Here is a 16924-nt window from a genome sequence, read left to right as displayed (position 1 = left end):
GTTACGTTAGGGTTTGCTTGGTTATCAGTTCACATTTCATTTTCATTATCTTGAGTTTCACATCTTACAATGATCGGGTAACACTTGGGAACCTCCCGTCAAAAGGCCATACCTGGGCAATAAAAAATGGATAGATCTTACCTCTACAGTTAAGAAGATTTCTTCCAGATGGCCTGCGAAGTTCTCCATCTCCACAACCTTCTCTTGAAGTTGGTTTCTTGTGACGGTAATTTCCTCATCAGCCTCCTCCTGCTCCTCTGCACTGAAACATTCCTCAATCACTCCCAACACACCTCTACTGCCGAGCGGATCCATGCCGAGAGGAGGGGACCCTGCAGGACGGAACCGGTCAGAGGTCCACTCGATATGTCCGACATAGGACCACATGCGGCAAGTAATACAGCCTAAGTAAGTATTAAGCATGAAAATATTTAAATAAGAGATTGAAATTTACCGTGATGATTAGGTTAATAATGTCCTTTTAATAATGCATGCATGCGTCCTTTAGGAGGGTCAGTTCGTCAGGCTCAGACTTTGTGTCCAAACGAAGACACGACGGAAATAGGTCGTCTCCACTTGGAGCTCAGATTACAACATGCTGGGTTTAAACCCGGGTTAGTGTGATGTTAGGGCTTTTAAACCAGGTTTAGTGTGGTGTTAGGATAGGATATTTAAACCCGGGTTAATGTGATAGGGTTAAGATGTTTAAACCCGGGTTATTGTGATTTAGGGTGATTAAACTCGGCTAGTGTGATGTCAGGGTGTTTAAACTCGAGTTAGTATGATGTAAGGATTAGGAGGTCTAAAATCGGGTTAGTGTAATGTTTAGATGTTTAAACTCGGGTTAGTGTGAGGATGTTTAAACCTTGGTTAGTGTGAAGTTAGGATGTTTCAACCTGGGTAAGTGTGCTGCTAGGAAACCCGCGTTACTGTGATGTTAGGATATTTAAACCTGGGTTAGTGTGATGTTAAAACTCGGATGAAAACGCAAGGTTCTAGTGAGGATCCAGTGAACGATCAGGCATGGGGGGGTTAGATGATCGGAACAGCTGATGCAAAGAGAGGAATTCCCCGTCACGTGACTTTCTTTTTTAAAGGCCAAAGGTAAAGCCTCGTGACGTCAGAGAAATGGTGACCGGGGTAAACAACAGGCCCTTTTCATGGAAACGAACAGCATGGACAGCTTAGACGGTTGGGTCGCCGTAAAGACGAACCTTTTTGATGAAGAGGAGTTGTTTCGACTGGTCTTCATCGTCCAGTGGAGTGTGATCGAGTCCAAGTTCGCGGTCACTTGTCACAACAGGACGCTGCAGCGGCGGACGCGGAGACTCCCCGCTGAGCAGGACCCCGAAGAGAGGAGACTCTCCGCTGAACTGGACCCCGACGAGACGAGCTGGGCCGGGCTGTTCTCTCTCCACGACCTGAGGATGATCCACCAGCAGCTGACGGGGGTGGCCGATATATTGGGGCCCTATTTTCCGGATTTATCAGACTTCGACGATGGGAACATCTGGGATTTGCTGTTCCTCACCAGGAGGTCCAACCTGGGCGAGGAGGACGACGATGGGAGAGATATAGATATGCCTTGTCGAAACCTGGAAAGATATTTCAGCACGGCGATTGATATCTGCGGGCGAAAGATAGTCCTCGACTCGTTGTTCTCTCAGGATGATGTCGAGGAGTACTTTGAAAATCTTCAAGAGTTTAAGAAGAAGACTATGCAAGAAGAGGTTTCAAGAGCCAAGGACCACCTGAGAAAGGTAGGGCTCTTCTGATGCACGTAGAGCACTTTGATCATTGTGTCGGTCTAGTTAAAGCTCTTTGGTCAATGTGTCTGTCTAGTTAAAGCTCTTTGGTCAATGTGTCTGTCTAGTTAAGGCTCTTCGATCAATGTGTCTGTTTAGTTAAAGCTCTTTGATCAATATGTCTGTCTAGTTAAAGCCCTCATTTGTTATATAAAGGATGACTGTAGTGTTAATCAGTCAACAAAATCCCCAACCCAAAATCCCCCCCCCCACACACACACACACACAGTTGCTGCAGAGCCACTGGGCCGCAGACAGGATGGTCCTGCTGCTGGATCTCTACCAGGACGAAGACCAAGCCTACCAGGACCTGGTCACCGCAGCCACCGTCTTCTTCCAGTACCTGCTGCAACCCTTCAGGGACATGAGGGAGCTGTCCTGCCTCTACAAGATGGAGATCCTGGTAAACAAAGCCCATGCAAACACACACACACACACGCACATGCACACTGGGACACACAATAAAGCTGACATGCATCAGCCCTAGGTGAATTTAAAGCATGTGAATTGCTGACAGCGGGTGTTCCTCCTACAGAAGCTGCTGGACTACGAGGAGCTGGGCCCAAAGCGACTGTCAGCTCTGGAGAAGGAGGCGGAGGAGTGGAGGAGGAGAGCGGAGGATGCCGTCTCCTCCATCCAGGACGTCACCGTCCGCTACTTCATACAGACGTTCAAAGCTCTGTCAGGTGCCTCCTTCTGCTTGTGTGTGTGTGTGTGTGTGTGTGTGTGTGTGTGTGTGTGTGTGTGTGTGTGTGTGTGTGTGTGTGTGTGGAGTTGGTACTGCCATGTATTTAAATTAAAATGTATTAGTAGTCCCTTGATCAGTACTGTTGGCCTTGTGTATTAACCACTCTAACAAATCAAACCAGTCTAACTTCAAATGCCCAGGTATGGTCAAGCAGATGGAGGAGGACAAGGGCCGCTTCGGGGCGTCGGCCTGGGCCTCGGCCATGCCCCGACTGGAGAAACTGCGCTTCCTGATGGCCAAGGAGTCCCTGCAGCACATGAGGGCCTCTGAGATGTGTCTGAAACGCAAGAAGGAGGGCATCAGAGAGCGGGTACGTCTCGCTTGCCAGGGTGGTCTAACCCTAACCCTAACCCTGCCTCTCTAAGGTAAACACTAGGGTCAGGGTTTGAGTCTGACCTTTGTAAAGGTCAACCCTCGGCCCTATGGGGTCGCACGGCTCTCTATATGAATCATGCGGTCGGAGGGGACAATGTTGGACTTCTCAAATGTTGTCATCTTATCACGATGTCTGTGCTGGGATATTGACAGTATGGGGGATTGTGATTGAAACCATGAATACAAGGGGGTATGAAGCCTTCTCATGTGACGGGAGCAGAGTTTTGTTTTCTTTCCCTTTTTCTCAAAGAGTCCTTAAGATATGGAGAACCGTTTTATTACAGTGGTTTTACATTAAAGTGTAATTCCGGCGAAAATTTAACCCAGGGTCCTTGTTTCAGCATGAAAAAAAAATAAGCCACCAGATACCTTTTTCATTGAAAATCGAGTATTCGAGTTTGCCTGGCGCAAAGTTTGGCGTCCATGTTATTGGCTTGGGGCATTGAGTTTCGCTTCCAAATCTGCATTTTTGAACCACTAATATTATATATATAGCACCTAACCTCAGCAGTAGCATGACTATGGTCCTTGCACATAAAAAGAAGCACAAACAACTTAGTTTGCAAACCCGGAGTTTATTTAAAAAGACAGTTTAACAAGCATTACCGGTAGGTCCGTGTTTACAGGAAGTCCACAGAAGTCGATTGCCGAATGCGCCTGAGTACAGTTCAAGGAGGAAAGTTTTGGAATTTATAATTAATATTTATAGATAATATATAGCAACTGTTGACACGTAAACTAAAGGACATGCATGTGCAGGTTACAGTTACAAAATATTTGTTCGCTACAATCAAGCATTGGCACGTTGTTGACTGAAGACGCACTGCACACGTGATTAACGCATAGAGTGAAGGACAGCTCAAGCACCGGAGAAGAAGACCTATCTACAGCTTGAAGTCAAAAGAGAGAGATGGTTTGTGTTTGTGTTTTACCCGGCTGCGGAAAACAAATGAAACGTTACACCCCAGAAACCTTTCCTTTCATATATTTGTGTAATAACGGTAAAATAACATACAACAAACAACCTTGTATCTGATCTTGTATCCCACCCATCTCAGCTAGACGGCCACGACCCCCCCCTCTTTTGGACACCTTTGGACTTCTCCTTGCGACGTTTGTTTTATTGTTTGTTATTGTACCGTTATTACACAAATATATGACCCAATTGTTAAACGTTCGGATGACTCTTCCTCCTCCACACCAATTGTGAAATATCATATAACACAACAAATAAGAAAACAACTTTACCTCAAGTCTATCCGTAGCGACTTGCTGCACTCGTGGAATAGCATTCTTCTTCAATGACACTTTCTTTGGGTTCTTTGGGTCAGCATCTCTTTTAGGAATGATGAAGTCGTCCTTATCAAAATGAGCACTGCAGACACGGTGATCCTTCTGCATCACCATCTCAATTGGCGTCTCAATGTCCATATTCAAAACAATAAGCCACTAGGCTACCAGAGATCGGTCATTGTACCGCGATGGCAGTCTATGGAAAGTTTCTGGGGTGTAACTTTTCATTTGTTTTCCGCAGCCGGGGAAAACACAAACACGAACCATCTCTCTCTTTTGACTTCAAGTTGTAGATGGGTCGTCTTCTCCGGTGCTTGAGCTGCTTCACTCTATGCGTTAATCACGTGTGCAGTGCGTCTTCTGTTAACAGCGTTAACAGAAGTTGTAACCTACGTATGCAAGTCCTTTAGTTTACGTGTCAACACTTGTTATATTATTTAGAAATATAAATTATACAAATTATAAATTCCAAAACTTGAACTGAACTCCGGCGCATTCGGCAATCGACTTCTGTGTACTTCCTGTAACACGGACCTACCGGTAATGCTTGTTAAACTGTCTTTTTAAATAAACTCTGGGTTTGCAAACTAAGTTGTTGGTGCTTCATTTTATGTGTAGGGACCCTAGTCATGCTACTGCTGAGGTTTGGTGCTATTTTTAGCAATATTAGTGGTTTCAAAAATGCCGATTTGGAAGCGAAACTCAATGCCCGAAGCCAATAACATAAACGCCAAACATTGCGCCGGGCAAACTCTCATACTCGATTTGAAATGAAATGAATACTCGAATGAAAAAGGTATCTGGAGGGCTTATTTGATGGGTTTTCATGCCAAAACAATGACCCTGGGTTCAATTTACGCCGGAATTACACTTTAAAGTAGGGGGCATTGAAATAGGCCTGCACATTTCGGGGAAAAATGTGAATCGCGATTTTTTCAGTTTAGGATTGATATCACGATTCCCTGCAATGATGTTTTTTTTCTCACGAAATGTAATCTTTATTGCACACATGAACCATGACAAAAAATGGCAGTACCAAACATAATTTTTTGGCACCTCTAGCACGTTGCATTTCATATGGCCCTTTATAACTGATTAAGGTGCAGTATCAAAAAACGAATGATTTATTTTGTACATATTAGGGATGGGCATTCGATTAAATTGTCTTACTTGATCGTAAGGAGAATTAACGATCAATTTTCGATTAATCATTAATATTTTTATATTAAAATGAACTATAGGCCTATGCTATATTCAAAATGCAATGAAAATACAAAAACACAGCGTGCTTTCCTCATTGAAATCTTTATTTTAGATGAACAACTCTTGTGGCAGTTAAACCGGATCCGTCCAATGGTTACACTTGATATAATAATAATAATAATAATAATAATAATAATAATACATTTAATTTAGAGGCGCCTTTCAAGACACCCAAGGTCACCTTACAGAGCATATAGTCATCATAAATCGTTTAAAAAAAAAAAAAAATTGTGGAAAAAATAAATAAATAAATAAACATAATATATATGCGCTACTGTGCTCTAAAACAACGGAGCCTGCAGCATATATCATACTTAGTTCGGACAGGTTTTGCCAAATGTAACTCAAAACTATCAAAAAAGGCAGAGAAAGAGTGTAATTGTTGGCCTACCTAACAATGAATTAGGCTTATTAGCAAAGCTTCAGAGAAAATAACCAGTAACTCACATACAACTTCAGCACCAGTCTACTGATTTCTGTTGAGAAAGATGAACATGTTAACATGCTCTGGGATCAGACGCGACCGCAGCCTGGTGAGCGTCGTCCAGCCGCCGAAAACACCCGCTCTGAGCAGCTCAATCGGAATAGAAAATGATCATATTAACGCCTCAATCGGAATACAATCCTCTAATCGGAATAGATTTCCATGCGGAATAGAAGAGGTGGTTTTGTCCGCTATGATCGACATGTATACACTTATTCTGATTGGTTTGGGGTGGGTGCGGCTACTTTTTAACTTACAGAGATGGCATCAGCAGTTTCAGCAGTTGCATTAGTTTGCAATTGGTCCGTCTGTACTTTTATGCACACCTAACTCGACCACTTTCAAGGAAAGTGGATGTTTTTGCCTGATTCAAGTCTTTCTTAGCACTCCGCAAGAAGTCCGAACACTTATGAATTAGAATTAGAATTAGGGCATTTATCAACTTATCAACCCCAGCGTGTCCGGTTGCTAAGCAATGTCAACGCCTTTGGCCGACAATTTCTCTGCTAAACAACACCACGAATGGTAATTCTAAAAATACACACCGTGTGAATATCATTATTAGCCATAGTTTTGTCAGAAAAAATAAAGAAATATTTTGAAACTTAAATCCACACAGGGGTGAATCAAGATCGCAATTTTATAAAAGTTTATCGTGCAGGCCTATATTAAAAGTCATCCCAAGGTTACAGTAGGTCAGTGGTAGAGCTGTTCCTGAGGCTAGGGTTATGGTTAGAGTCTGGTAGAGCTGTCCCTAGGGTTAGGGTCAGTGGTAGAGCTGTTCCTCAGGCTAGGGTTAGGGTTAGGGTCAGCGGTAGAGCTGTCCCTGATGCTCCTGGAGGGACGAGTTGAAGATGAATCCCAGAATGCATTCTGATTTGCATTTCAGCCAACGTGAAGACTGATTTAAAGTTATCGTAGTATTATGCTTTTCAAGTTGAAGTTCAAACTTGAGATTTTCAGTCTGAATTCATTTTTCTAAAAGGATAATTGAAATGTGTCATTATGGCTAATTTTATCCGGTCTCTTCTCCTTCTTTGTTCTTTGCCCCCCCCCCCCAGATGAGGGGTCTGACGCCCGGGGAGCAGTGGGAGAGTGGGGCCCGGCTCGGGGCCCTGGCGGACCCGTCACAGCAGGGGGGCGTGGACCAGCTGGAGCTGCTGTTTTACGAGGCTCAGTTGGAGCTCTATGACACCAAGTTTGAGATCCTGAAGAATGAAGAGCAGCTGCTCATGGCCCAGGTGGACACGCTCAGACGACAGATCAAAGGTAAAGTCTCCTTCAGGTCTGAGGGTTCCTCCCGTCTCCATCAGGTTCCTCCCGTCTCCATCAGGTTCCTCACGTCTCCATCAGGTTCCTAACGTCTCCATCAGGTCTGAGGGTTCATCACGTCTCCGTCGGGTCTGAGGGTTCATCACGTCTCCGTCAGGTCTGAGGGTTCCTCCCGTCTCCATCAGGTTCCTCACGTCTCCATCAGGGCTGAGGGTTCATCATGTCTACATCAGGTCCCTCAAGTCTCCATCAGGTCTTACAGGCTCCTGCCCCCTGGTCTCCATGGAAGGCTGATGAAATGTTAATGTGTTTAATATTGTGTGAATGAGACAAACTTATTGATAACAATATCAATATCGATCCCATAGTAGACCTAGTAGACAAAATCCCATAACCGATTTAAGGGATAAGTTATTGGCTTGGGTTGTTTTCTTTCTTGAACCTCTTACGGTTAGGGTTGACCTCGACCCTAACCTTAACCCTCATATTGTGATACAAAAAAGGACTTCAGGTATTCTTAACGGATTTCGAACCCAACCGTACCGTCTGGGTGATGACACCATCCAAAATGTCTGTTCTGGCTTTACTTCAGTTGCAGTTGATTCGTCAATGTTCTTTGTTGTGCCCAGAGCATTTAGTGTGAACATTCATGCCTCATACGTCAATAATAGCATCTAGGTGATGAAACCAGCTCCCTGGTTTAATGCAGAAACTCGCTCCCTGAAGCAAAGCTGCAGAATCCTTGAACGCAAATGGCGCTCGACTAAACTTGAGGTCTTTCATCTTGTGCCCTTCCTGTCCAAGGAACAGGAAATGATTGTAGCAAAGCAAATTGTCGATTATCTGACGAGGAACAATCTCTTCGAACCTTTCCAGTCGGGGTTCAGGAATTTCCACTCAACTGAAACTGCTGTGACAAGAGTTGTAAATTATATCCTTCTTGCTTTGGATACAAATACAAGCTCAATGCTTGTGCTGCTGGACCTGAGTGCTGTGTTCGAAACGTTCGACCACAGCACTCTTCTTCACCGTCTTGAGCACTATGTTGGTTTCGGGTGTACGGCTCTTGGCTGGCTTAAATCGTACCTCCTAGATAGAACACAATTTGTGCTCCATGAGGGTTCAGAATCGAAGCACTGCAAACTACGCTTTGGCTTACTTTGGCAGGTTGAGTCCTGTCCGGAATTAGTTTCCACTGCTACGCGGATGACACCCAGTTTATCGTTCCTGTAGACTAAGGGGACTCGGCCCAGATCCCGAGGGTTGAGTCCTGTCTGGCTGCGGGGAAGAGCTGGATGTCTCAAACTACGTACAACTTAACACTGGGAAGACAGAGCTGATAATTATCTCCACAAAGAATTTGAGGATGTCTCACTGTGGTTGGATGGCAGGGATGCAGAGAGACACTGATTCATACATTTGTTTAATCTAGACTGGATTATTGCAATGCACTGTTCTCGGGACTGCCAAACTCGAAAAGTCTACAGCTTGTACAGAATACTGCAGCTAGACTGCTGACCAGAACGAGAAGGTTTGATCACATCTCACCTATTCTCGCCTCTCTGCACTGGCTACCAATAACTTTCAGATCGGATTTTAAGGTGCTACTGCTAACCTATAAAGCCTTACATGGATTATCTCCATCCTACCTGATCATTCCTTATAGTCCTTCTTGGTCCCTCCGGTCTTCCGGAGATGGCCTTTCACTGCCGAAGGTTAAAAAGAGTTCGACAGAGCGTTTGCCTATCGAGCCCCTTCCTATGGAATAGGCTGCCACCAGTGATAAGCTGACTCTGTGAAGCTATTCAAAGGAAAGCTCAAAACGCACCTCTACAATCTTGCATTTGGAACATAGGAGTGTGAAAACGACACAGATGTGATGTGAAGACCACTCTGTTTGTTTGTGCTTTTGTCAGTATACATTCCCACTATGTACTTTTCCGTTCTATTTCACTATTCTGTCTGATCTAGCGTGTTCCAGTGACTGAACTGGATGCCTGGACTCTCCTCATGGTTAACCGGCCAGCACCACATCACCAATTTAATATAATGTGCGTGCATGTAATTACCTGTATGTCAATTATGGCACCCATTGCACTCCTGACCATCCCTGGGAGAAGGGATCCACTACTATGAGTTTCTTCTCCAGATTTCTTCCTTGCTCATTTCAAGGGAGTTTTTTCTTGCCCTTGTGGGGGGCTTGGGTAAATGGGGGTGTCATAAATATTTGGCCGGTTATGCCCTTTGAGACTGTAATGGTGATTAAGGGCTATACTAATTGAATTGAATTTAGATATTTATACAGTAATTGTTTGACGATTTACTGTTAAGCTGTCAACAAATACTCACAAACTGTACTGCCGCAAAGCACATTGATTCCGAAAGACCAAAATGCTGTATTATCATTGTGTACGTAACACAATGAGGGAGCAGGCTCATGCTGAATGCGTGAATCGGTACAACCAAGTCATTTTGACACATAATATCGGTAACCGATGTTAAGTGAAGCCAGGGGAGACAGAGTGTTGTCCTTAACTTTATGAAATAGACTGTCGTGTCTTGGTCCCGTTTACCTCCAACACATGTGTTCTTATCAGCTCGCAAGGAGAAACCATCGGGTTGAAGTTCCCAGATTGTTCCATCAGCCAAATGGATGGCCGCTCCTCCCTGATTACCGGCCTTTGATTAATTAATCTGCCTCACCTATTTTGATAGGTGTCTGACAGTGGGGCTGTTAACATGTGATATCACATGTGAAAAATCCATCATATTGCACCAGTGTGATGGCCTAGCCTTGAGGACCTCGAAAGCGAGCCTGTTTACAGATCCTGTGTCAACCACATCAGTCAGAGAATTAACAGACCTCAGACATGTGATGACGGAGGTGGTGGTGTGTGTGTGTGTGTGTGTTTCAGAGCTGAAGCTGATGGTGGCTTACTATGATGTGTGTTTGTGTTTCAGAGCTGAAGGTGGAGGTGGTGTACTATGATGTGTGTGTGTGTGTGTGTGTTTCAGAGCTGAAGGAGGAGGTGGTGTACTATGATGTGTGTGAGGATCAGGAGGAGCTCCAGAGTTTGGTGCAGACCGGCCTCCACCCCTCCGACTCCTCCTCCGCCCACCAGCTTAAGCGACGCCTGATGAAACTTGAGACCAAAAGAGCGGCAATCTGTTCCCGGAGAGCTTACCTGCGCAACAAGAAGGTGTGTGTGTGTGTGTGTGTGTGTGTGTGTGTGTGTGTGTGTGTGTGTGTGTGTGTGTGTGTGTGTGTGTGTGTGTGTGTGTGTGTGTGTGTGTGTGTGTGTGTGTGTGTGTGTGTGTGTGTGTGTGTGTGTGTGTGTGTGTGACTCTTCTGCTATGTGTGTTAGGATCAGTGTGTGGAGGCCAACAGGAATAAGCGGACCATAGCGGATCACAGCTCCGTGCTCTTCAGCCAGCACCACCACATCCACCTGGTGAGACTCTGAACTAGACCCTGAGTAGAAGCACTCTGAACTACACCCTGAGTAGAAGAGCTTCCATTAGCAGGAAGTTGGGTCCTTTCCTTTAATGTTTACATTCGTGGGCAGTAATATGTAGCATGGTTATCTTAAATAATGCATTCGAATAATTTTCTTTTGATGACGATTAAAATAGTCAATCTGTGTGAAACAACTTTTGTTATTACGCCCAAAATCGACTAAGTAATTTATCTCATTCATGATGTTGAAAAAAAAATACTACTTATTTTCATCAATTCCTCCTTCTTCTATTCCTCCCTCTCCGTGGTCCTCCAGAAGCGAGAGAAGAGGCGTGAGGAGGAGCAGAGCAGGAAAGAGTGGGTGGATGGGGAGAGACAGAAGACCATCTCTCGGCTCCGCTCCTTCAGAGAGGTCAGCCTCCTGCTTACTGGTCAGCATCAAACTGACCAGAGATCCCAGAATGAATTTATGAATGAATGAATGAGTGTGTGTGTGCATTCCTAGTACAGTGGTATAGTACAGTGAGTTTCCATGGCTTCCTCTCCACTGTGACCCTGCTTACTGCCACTAAAGGGTGACCCTGTGTCTTTCACTCTTCAGAAGCGTCAGGGGCAGTACGTGCTGAAGACGCACTCCAAGATGGCCTCCCCAGAGCCAGTGTGTCCTGACTTCTCCCAGCCCATGTCCTTCATCAGCCTGGCCCCCGACGCCCCCCCGCCCCTCCCCAGAAGGACCCTCGGGAAGAATCGCCAGCCTGCCGCGCCAAAAGACATCCCCGTCCAGATCTTTGCACCTGGACCACCACCTCCCCCACCATCATCAACAGGTGGCCCACCGACTATGCCACCACCACCGCCGCCTCTTCCGCCTCCCCCACCTCCACCTCCTCCCCCACTTGCTTCTTTTCTGCCACCTGCAGCCTCCCCCGACACGCCCATGGACCTGAGTGACAGGCAGGCTCCTCCATTCCCAGCCAAGAACACCCTGAGGCAGAACCTGGGTGAGTAGCTTGTGGCTCAGTCCCAGCAGATCACTGGGGGGGTTCAGTCAACAGCTTGGTATGAGAAGGAGGTAATATGGCTCGATTGTTATTCTTGAATTCTACGGATGGAACGGTAAAGTAACCATGACAGAGTATGATTAAATGTGCATTCATTGTTGTAAGCCATGAACATCAAAGTGCAATGTGTTACAGCTTGAATCAAAAATGACAATATCAATGGGACTTGAAATTTGAGGTATTCCTTCAGTTCTTCAGAGCAGGATGCAACCTTTTGAACGGGTAAGGGAAGGCAAATAAATAGACAAAAATACATAGCGTTTATCCTTGTTTAATTGTGTGATATATTTGTCACTGCCAGTAACCATTTAAATGCGTCTGAACGTCAATGATTTGGGCTAAGCTAGTTATTGGTCATTCTAAATAAAGCCCTCCTCCAAGTCGGGGGCGCCGGACACGTTGAAGTCGATGTAAGATCGCTAACTTTTTGCTGTCTATCAAGCAGAGACAGCTTTTCATTGGCGCAAGAAAATTCGCCCTCAGGTCGCACCAGGCCAATGGTATCGCTTTTCTTTTTTGTTATCACTGCATGATTGGACAATTCAGCTAATCAATCAAATAGGCTACCTCCCTCAGCAGCATTCGCGCAACACAATTACATGTAGAGAAGAGATAGATCGCTAACTAGCAGAGAGTTGTAAGCACTTTCCACCCTTTTCAGTGGAGGAATTGGACTCCCCAAGCAATGTTATACTTATAGGTCTCATGACATGCTATTTTATGTATTCTTTAATATAGGTATTAGTGGGCAACTAACACAGTATTCAAAGACGTTCCCGAAATTCAGCCGTGGTGCAGAGTTACAGCCACTCCGAGCCAGTCGCACATTGAGCTTCCCCCAAATGCGCTGTTTTGGTGTCTGTAGCTATAATGCAAATGAGGAGGAGCGAGGCGGGTCAAGGAGGAGGGTGCGGGTGTGGCCCTGAGCAGCTTGCAGCCACGGTACCATGCGCTCTGTTTACAGTGGATGTATTGCAATGGCGTGGCGCACACAGCCTTTAGCCGCGTTCTGTAAATATTCTAGAACGCACGGGAGTCCTGGAGCTCTATACCTAAATATTATCATATAGCCTACATAGATATCTCTATCATATAATATATATTATCACGGCCAAAAGCTGTGTGAGCCGATATTATGAATCTCAAACGACCGCGTTGGGTTCTCCGACGTTCCTGGTTCTTCCACGTCCCCATCAATGTGAAGTAGACTGAACCGCGACAAGGAGGAGAAAAGGGATTGTTGCCGGGCAGCGCTTAGGCACCTCCTTCTCCGGCGGTGGTCCCTCAGCGGGGCTCAAGCGGGAGACATTCGCCGCCAACAATCCCTTTCTCCTCCATGTCGTGGTTCATGTTCTTGAGGGAGTCAAAGCCAAAGTTCCTTCCCTCCAATTCATTCTCAACCTTGGCTGAGATCACCCCCACTACGAGTCTCGTTGTAGAAATACCAGAGACCAGAGTCCGACGTGTTATGCGCCATAACACCAAAAGCAGAACAGTTATCTAAATAACAAGGAAGTGTACAACACTTGCGTTAAAGTCCTGGAGCTCTATATCTAAATAATATCATATAATACATAGATATCTATATCATAATAATACATATTATCACGGCCAAAAGCTGTGTGCGCCTCCAGACGATATTATGAATCACAAATGACTTTGTCGGGTTCTGCGACGTCTCTGGTTCTTCCACTTTCACATCGATCTGAAGTAGACTGCCTGCTGCCGGCTGCCCGCTGCCGGGCGATGGTGCCTTGCGGCAACCGGCGGCATGTCGCAGTTCATGTACTTCAGCGAGTCAAAGCCAAAGTTCCTTTCCCCCAATTCCTTCTCAACCATGGCTCAGATAACCCCCACTGTCTCGTTGTGGAAATACAAGAGACGTCAAAGAACCGACAAGAAACACTTGTATACATACACACAGTGTGTGTATTCACACACACACATGTGGCGCTCGCACGGTCGTGTCTCATTGGCGGGCCAACGTCTCTGGGCGGGCCAGGCAGAGTAAGGGGAGGAGCTTAGATGCTTTATGACGACATAAATAAAGACATTCCACATCAGCGCGCTTGAGCCTCCGTTTTTTCAAAGGCGAGCAGAACAGCTAGTGCTCGTTTTACACCAAACGCAAGTTTTTGCCACTGGGGGACCATAGGCAGGCTAGGGGAACTCATATTTATGTTAGAAAACCTCATAAAGTGAGATTTTCATGTCATGGGACCTTTTAAAAGAAGCAAGTAAGTTACAAATTAATTTAGTCTTTCGGCCTGTAGCATATAAACAAAATGAAGCAACTGTCCCATATTTATAACTGCATTTGAAGTAGACATTGAGACTCGGATGGATGGATGAAAAAAAAAATGGATGCTATAGGACGGTGATCATGATTTGTCTCAATATCAGAATAACATTAATGGGTCAAATAGCAACAGCTGGTGGAATGGCCATAAAGTAGGTCTGTGTATGCAGTGTAAGCTGGTCCAGGCCCTGCAAGTCAGGATGTAGGCTATGAATCTGAATGAATAGTAGGTAAATAGGTAGTGGCCATCCCCAAAATGCACCAGAATACAGGATATTAAATCTATTAAATTCCTTTTCTTTTATGGGGGGGGGGGGGGGGGGAACCCCAGACCCCCTGTCTATTACTGTGCCCCACCAACATTTTTGATCACCAGCCACCACTGCTGTTAACCCTAGCAGGGGCCGGAATAGTCTGCTGGTTCCCAGAGTCAAAGAGGGGGTCCTTATTTCACCTGCCCACCCTAACTCTAACCACCTTACCCTTACCCTACGATTACTACTGGAGATGGAGACTGAATTTAAAACAATCTATGCGTTGCTTGAGATTTTGAAACAAACTTTTATTTTAAGATCATTCTCTGCTCTAATGTTTAATTATATCCACCAGACCAGCTACATCTTTAACCGCTGGCTCTCAACCGCTTGAAAAGCATCTTGGAAGGCTTTACACTTCATTCATCAATAATGCATTACTGTCAGATCGTGTTAGCTCTGCTTAGCCAGCGGCCTGCAATGGACGCATCTGAACTGGACTAGATTTCTACTTCCACCAGTACTTATTATTTAGTAGTAACCCCATAGTAGCACTGTTTACTAGTACTATTTACTAGGTCCTCAGTACTGCTGGTATCACTACTAGTTATACTGTTTACTAGGACTATTTATTAAGTCAAATATTTATAGTTTTCTTTTATCACAGACATATATGTTGGTAGATTTTATTTTCTTTACCTTGACATGTTTCGACGGATATACTTCCAAGACAAAAAAAGCAACTTCATATATGAAATACCATGTCAATCATGCAATAAATCCTACATTGGGTAGACGGGAAGGAGTTTTACCAAATGAGAAAAGTAGACAGCTCAGAGACAAACGAGCAATAAAGAAAAAAAAGTATCAATATTTTATATATATAAGTCTACAGGTAGAAGTCTACAGGTAGAGGTCTGGAGGTAGAGGTCTACAGGTAGAGGTTTACAAGGCTACAGGTCCACAGGTAGAGGTCTTGAGGTAGATGTCCACCAGGAGGCCTACAGAGGTCTGCTCTGGCCGAGGACCTTCTGGTCTCACTCCCTGTCTTCCCCCCAGGGTCCATGGACGAGGTGCTGGCCTCGCTGCAGAGGGGCCAGATCCGGCTCCGCAGGGCTCCGGCCCCTGGGGCCGCGGCGCCAGCAGGGGACCCCAGGGACGGCCTGATGACAGCCATTCGCCAGGGGGTCGTCCTGAAGAAGGTATGTAGAGGAGACCCCCCCCCCCCCCCCCACTGCTTATCATGGGCCGGTGTGCCCCCCCCCCCCCCCCCCCCCCCCCCGCTAGCAGGAAACGTATATAGGGCAGGCTTAAGACCGTTATTTGTTAAAGGGGACTTATTATACCACCAGGTGTGAGTGTGATTAGCCTTACAAGCCGTTTCGAAAATCTGCCTAATATGACATCACTAGTGGGTGTGTCCACCTAGATCTGTGCTGGATAGATCTATCTACCAGCCTACCCAGTGGACTGATGTAAACATTGCTCATCTATCCAGCACAGATCTAGGTGGACACACCCACTAGTGATGTCATATTAGGCCGATTTTCGAAACGGCTTGTAAGGCTAATCACACTCACACCTGGTGGTATAATAAGTCCCCTTTAAAACCATCTCCATCACAAAGAAAGCCTTTAAAGGGTTGGGTTAAGTTAGAATTTTTGTGTGTGTGTGTGTGTGTGTGTGTGTGTGTGTGTGTGTGTGTGTGTGTGTGTGTGTGTGTGTGTGTGTGTGTGTGTGTGTGTGTGTGTGTGTGTGTGTGTGTGTGTGTGTGTAGGTGGTTGCCGTGCGCTGCGACGTGCTTGACGACAGCCGGGGCTCGGAGCTGGAGCGCAGCATCAAGGCGGCCATGAGGAGGATGAAGAAGGTTTCAGCCGACAGCGACGAGGACTCGGATGAAGATGAGATCCACAGCTCTGAGTGGGACAGCTGAGGACGCATACATGTGTGAAGATATACACATATTATATACATATATATATGACTTTAGGCTTCCAGTCCTACCAAATGCCAAGAGGTGACTCTAAACGTTTGTCTTTAGCGGCGGCCGTAGCGTCTGATGAACTGAATGTTAAAGGCCTATGGAGTCTCCTGTAGTTATAATATTACAGTTTTGGTGTCTGGATGCACAGCCAATCTCCAGACTTGTGGTGGCCGCCCCATGCATTATTAGCACTACTTTGACCTGTTTTATTTTGATTATTTAAATTTCAATTGATTATTACTACCATCCTAGCCTTATAGTCCAGATGATGACTTTATTATTTTCCAAAGCAATTTATCGTGCAACTTCTGGGCTTTTTAACAGTGTTATGCCATAAGGAGGGATAATGAGGAATTTAGAATAATTTGAAGAATGCCTTGTTCATTTAAACATGTATGGAGGTTTTCTTCATAAAGTTGTATTCCTAATGCCAGGAAAAACTCCAAACTAGATTTTCAAACTAGATTTTGCCATGTGGTTCCTATCCTGAGACTAACAATTAGTTTGAAAGGCCACAGACTCACCTTTTAGACCGAATGGCATTGTTGTCCTAAAACAATAATCTACTAAAGAATATAAAATTTAATTTCCCCCAGGGCAATTTAACTTTCAGTCAGAAGAAACGTATG

General features: G+C 45.2%; 2 protein-coding genes across 3 annotated transcripts in view; one reads left to right on the top strand and one right to left on the bottom strand.

Annotated features, from left to right (window-relative positions):
• LOC132472580 (fibronectin type III and SPRY domain-containing protein 2) overlaps positions 1-315 on the bottom strand; it is a 28798-nt gene extending 28483 nt beyond the window's left edge. The window contains exon 1 of the mRNA XM_060072280.1: positions 142-315. Within this exon, the coding sequence (XP_059928263.1) occupies positions 142-315 (174 nt within the window). The remainder of the gene's footprint in view (positions 1-141) is intronic.
• LOC132472576 (WASP homolog-associated protein with actin, membranes and microtubules) lies at positions 221-16742 on the top strand. Of its 2 annotated transcripts, none has more exons than XM_060072271.1 (12): positions 221-348; positions 1098-1760; positions 2035-2208; positions 2344-2491; positions 2694-2863; positions 7030-7237; positions 10256-10440; positions 10606-10692; positions 11014-11109; positions 11299-11698; positions 15371-15513; positions 16089-16742. In XM_060072271.1, exons 2-12 carry the CDS (start codon positions 1161-1163, stop codon positions 16242-16244), a joined length of 2367 nt encoding a protein of 788 aa, XP_059928254.1. In that variant the 5' UTR covers positions 221-348; positions 1098-1160; the 3' UTR covers positions 16245-16742. The 2 variants fall into 2 exon arrangements, with proteins under 2 accessions (XP_059928254.1, XP_059928253.1); XM_060072270.1 differs by having other exon boundaries at positions 2341-2491.
• The last annotated feature ends 182 nt before the right edge of the window (positions 16743-16924 follow it).

The sequence above is a fragment of the Gadus macrocephalus genome, chromosome 14 (assembly GCF_031168955.1).
Source record: "Gadus macrocephalus chromosome 14, ASM3116895v1".
NCBI lineage: Eukaryota > Metazoa > Chordata > Actinopteri > Gadiformes > Gadidae > Gadus > Gadus macrocephalus.
This window is presented reverse-complemented; position numbering and strand designations above follow the sequence as displayed.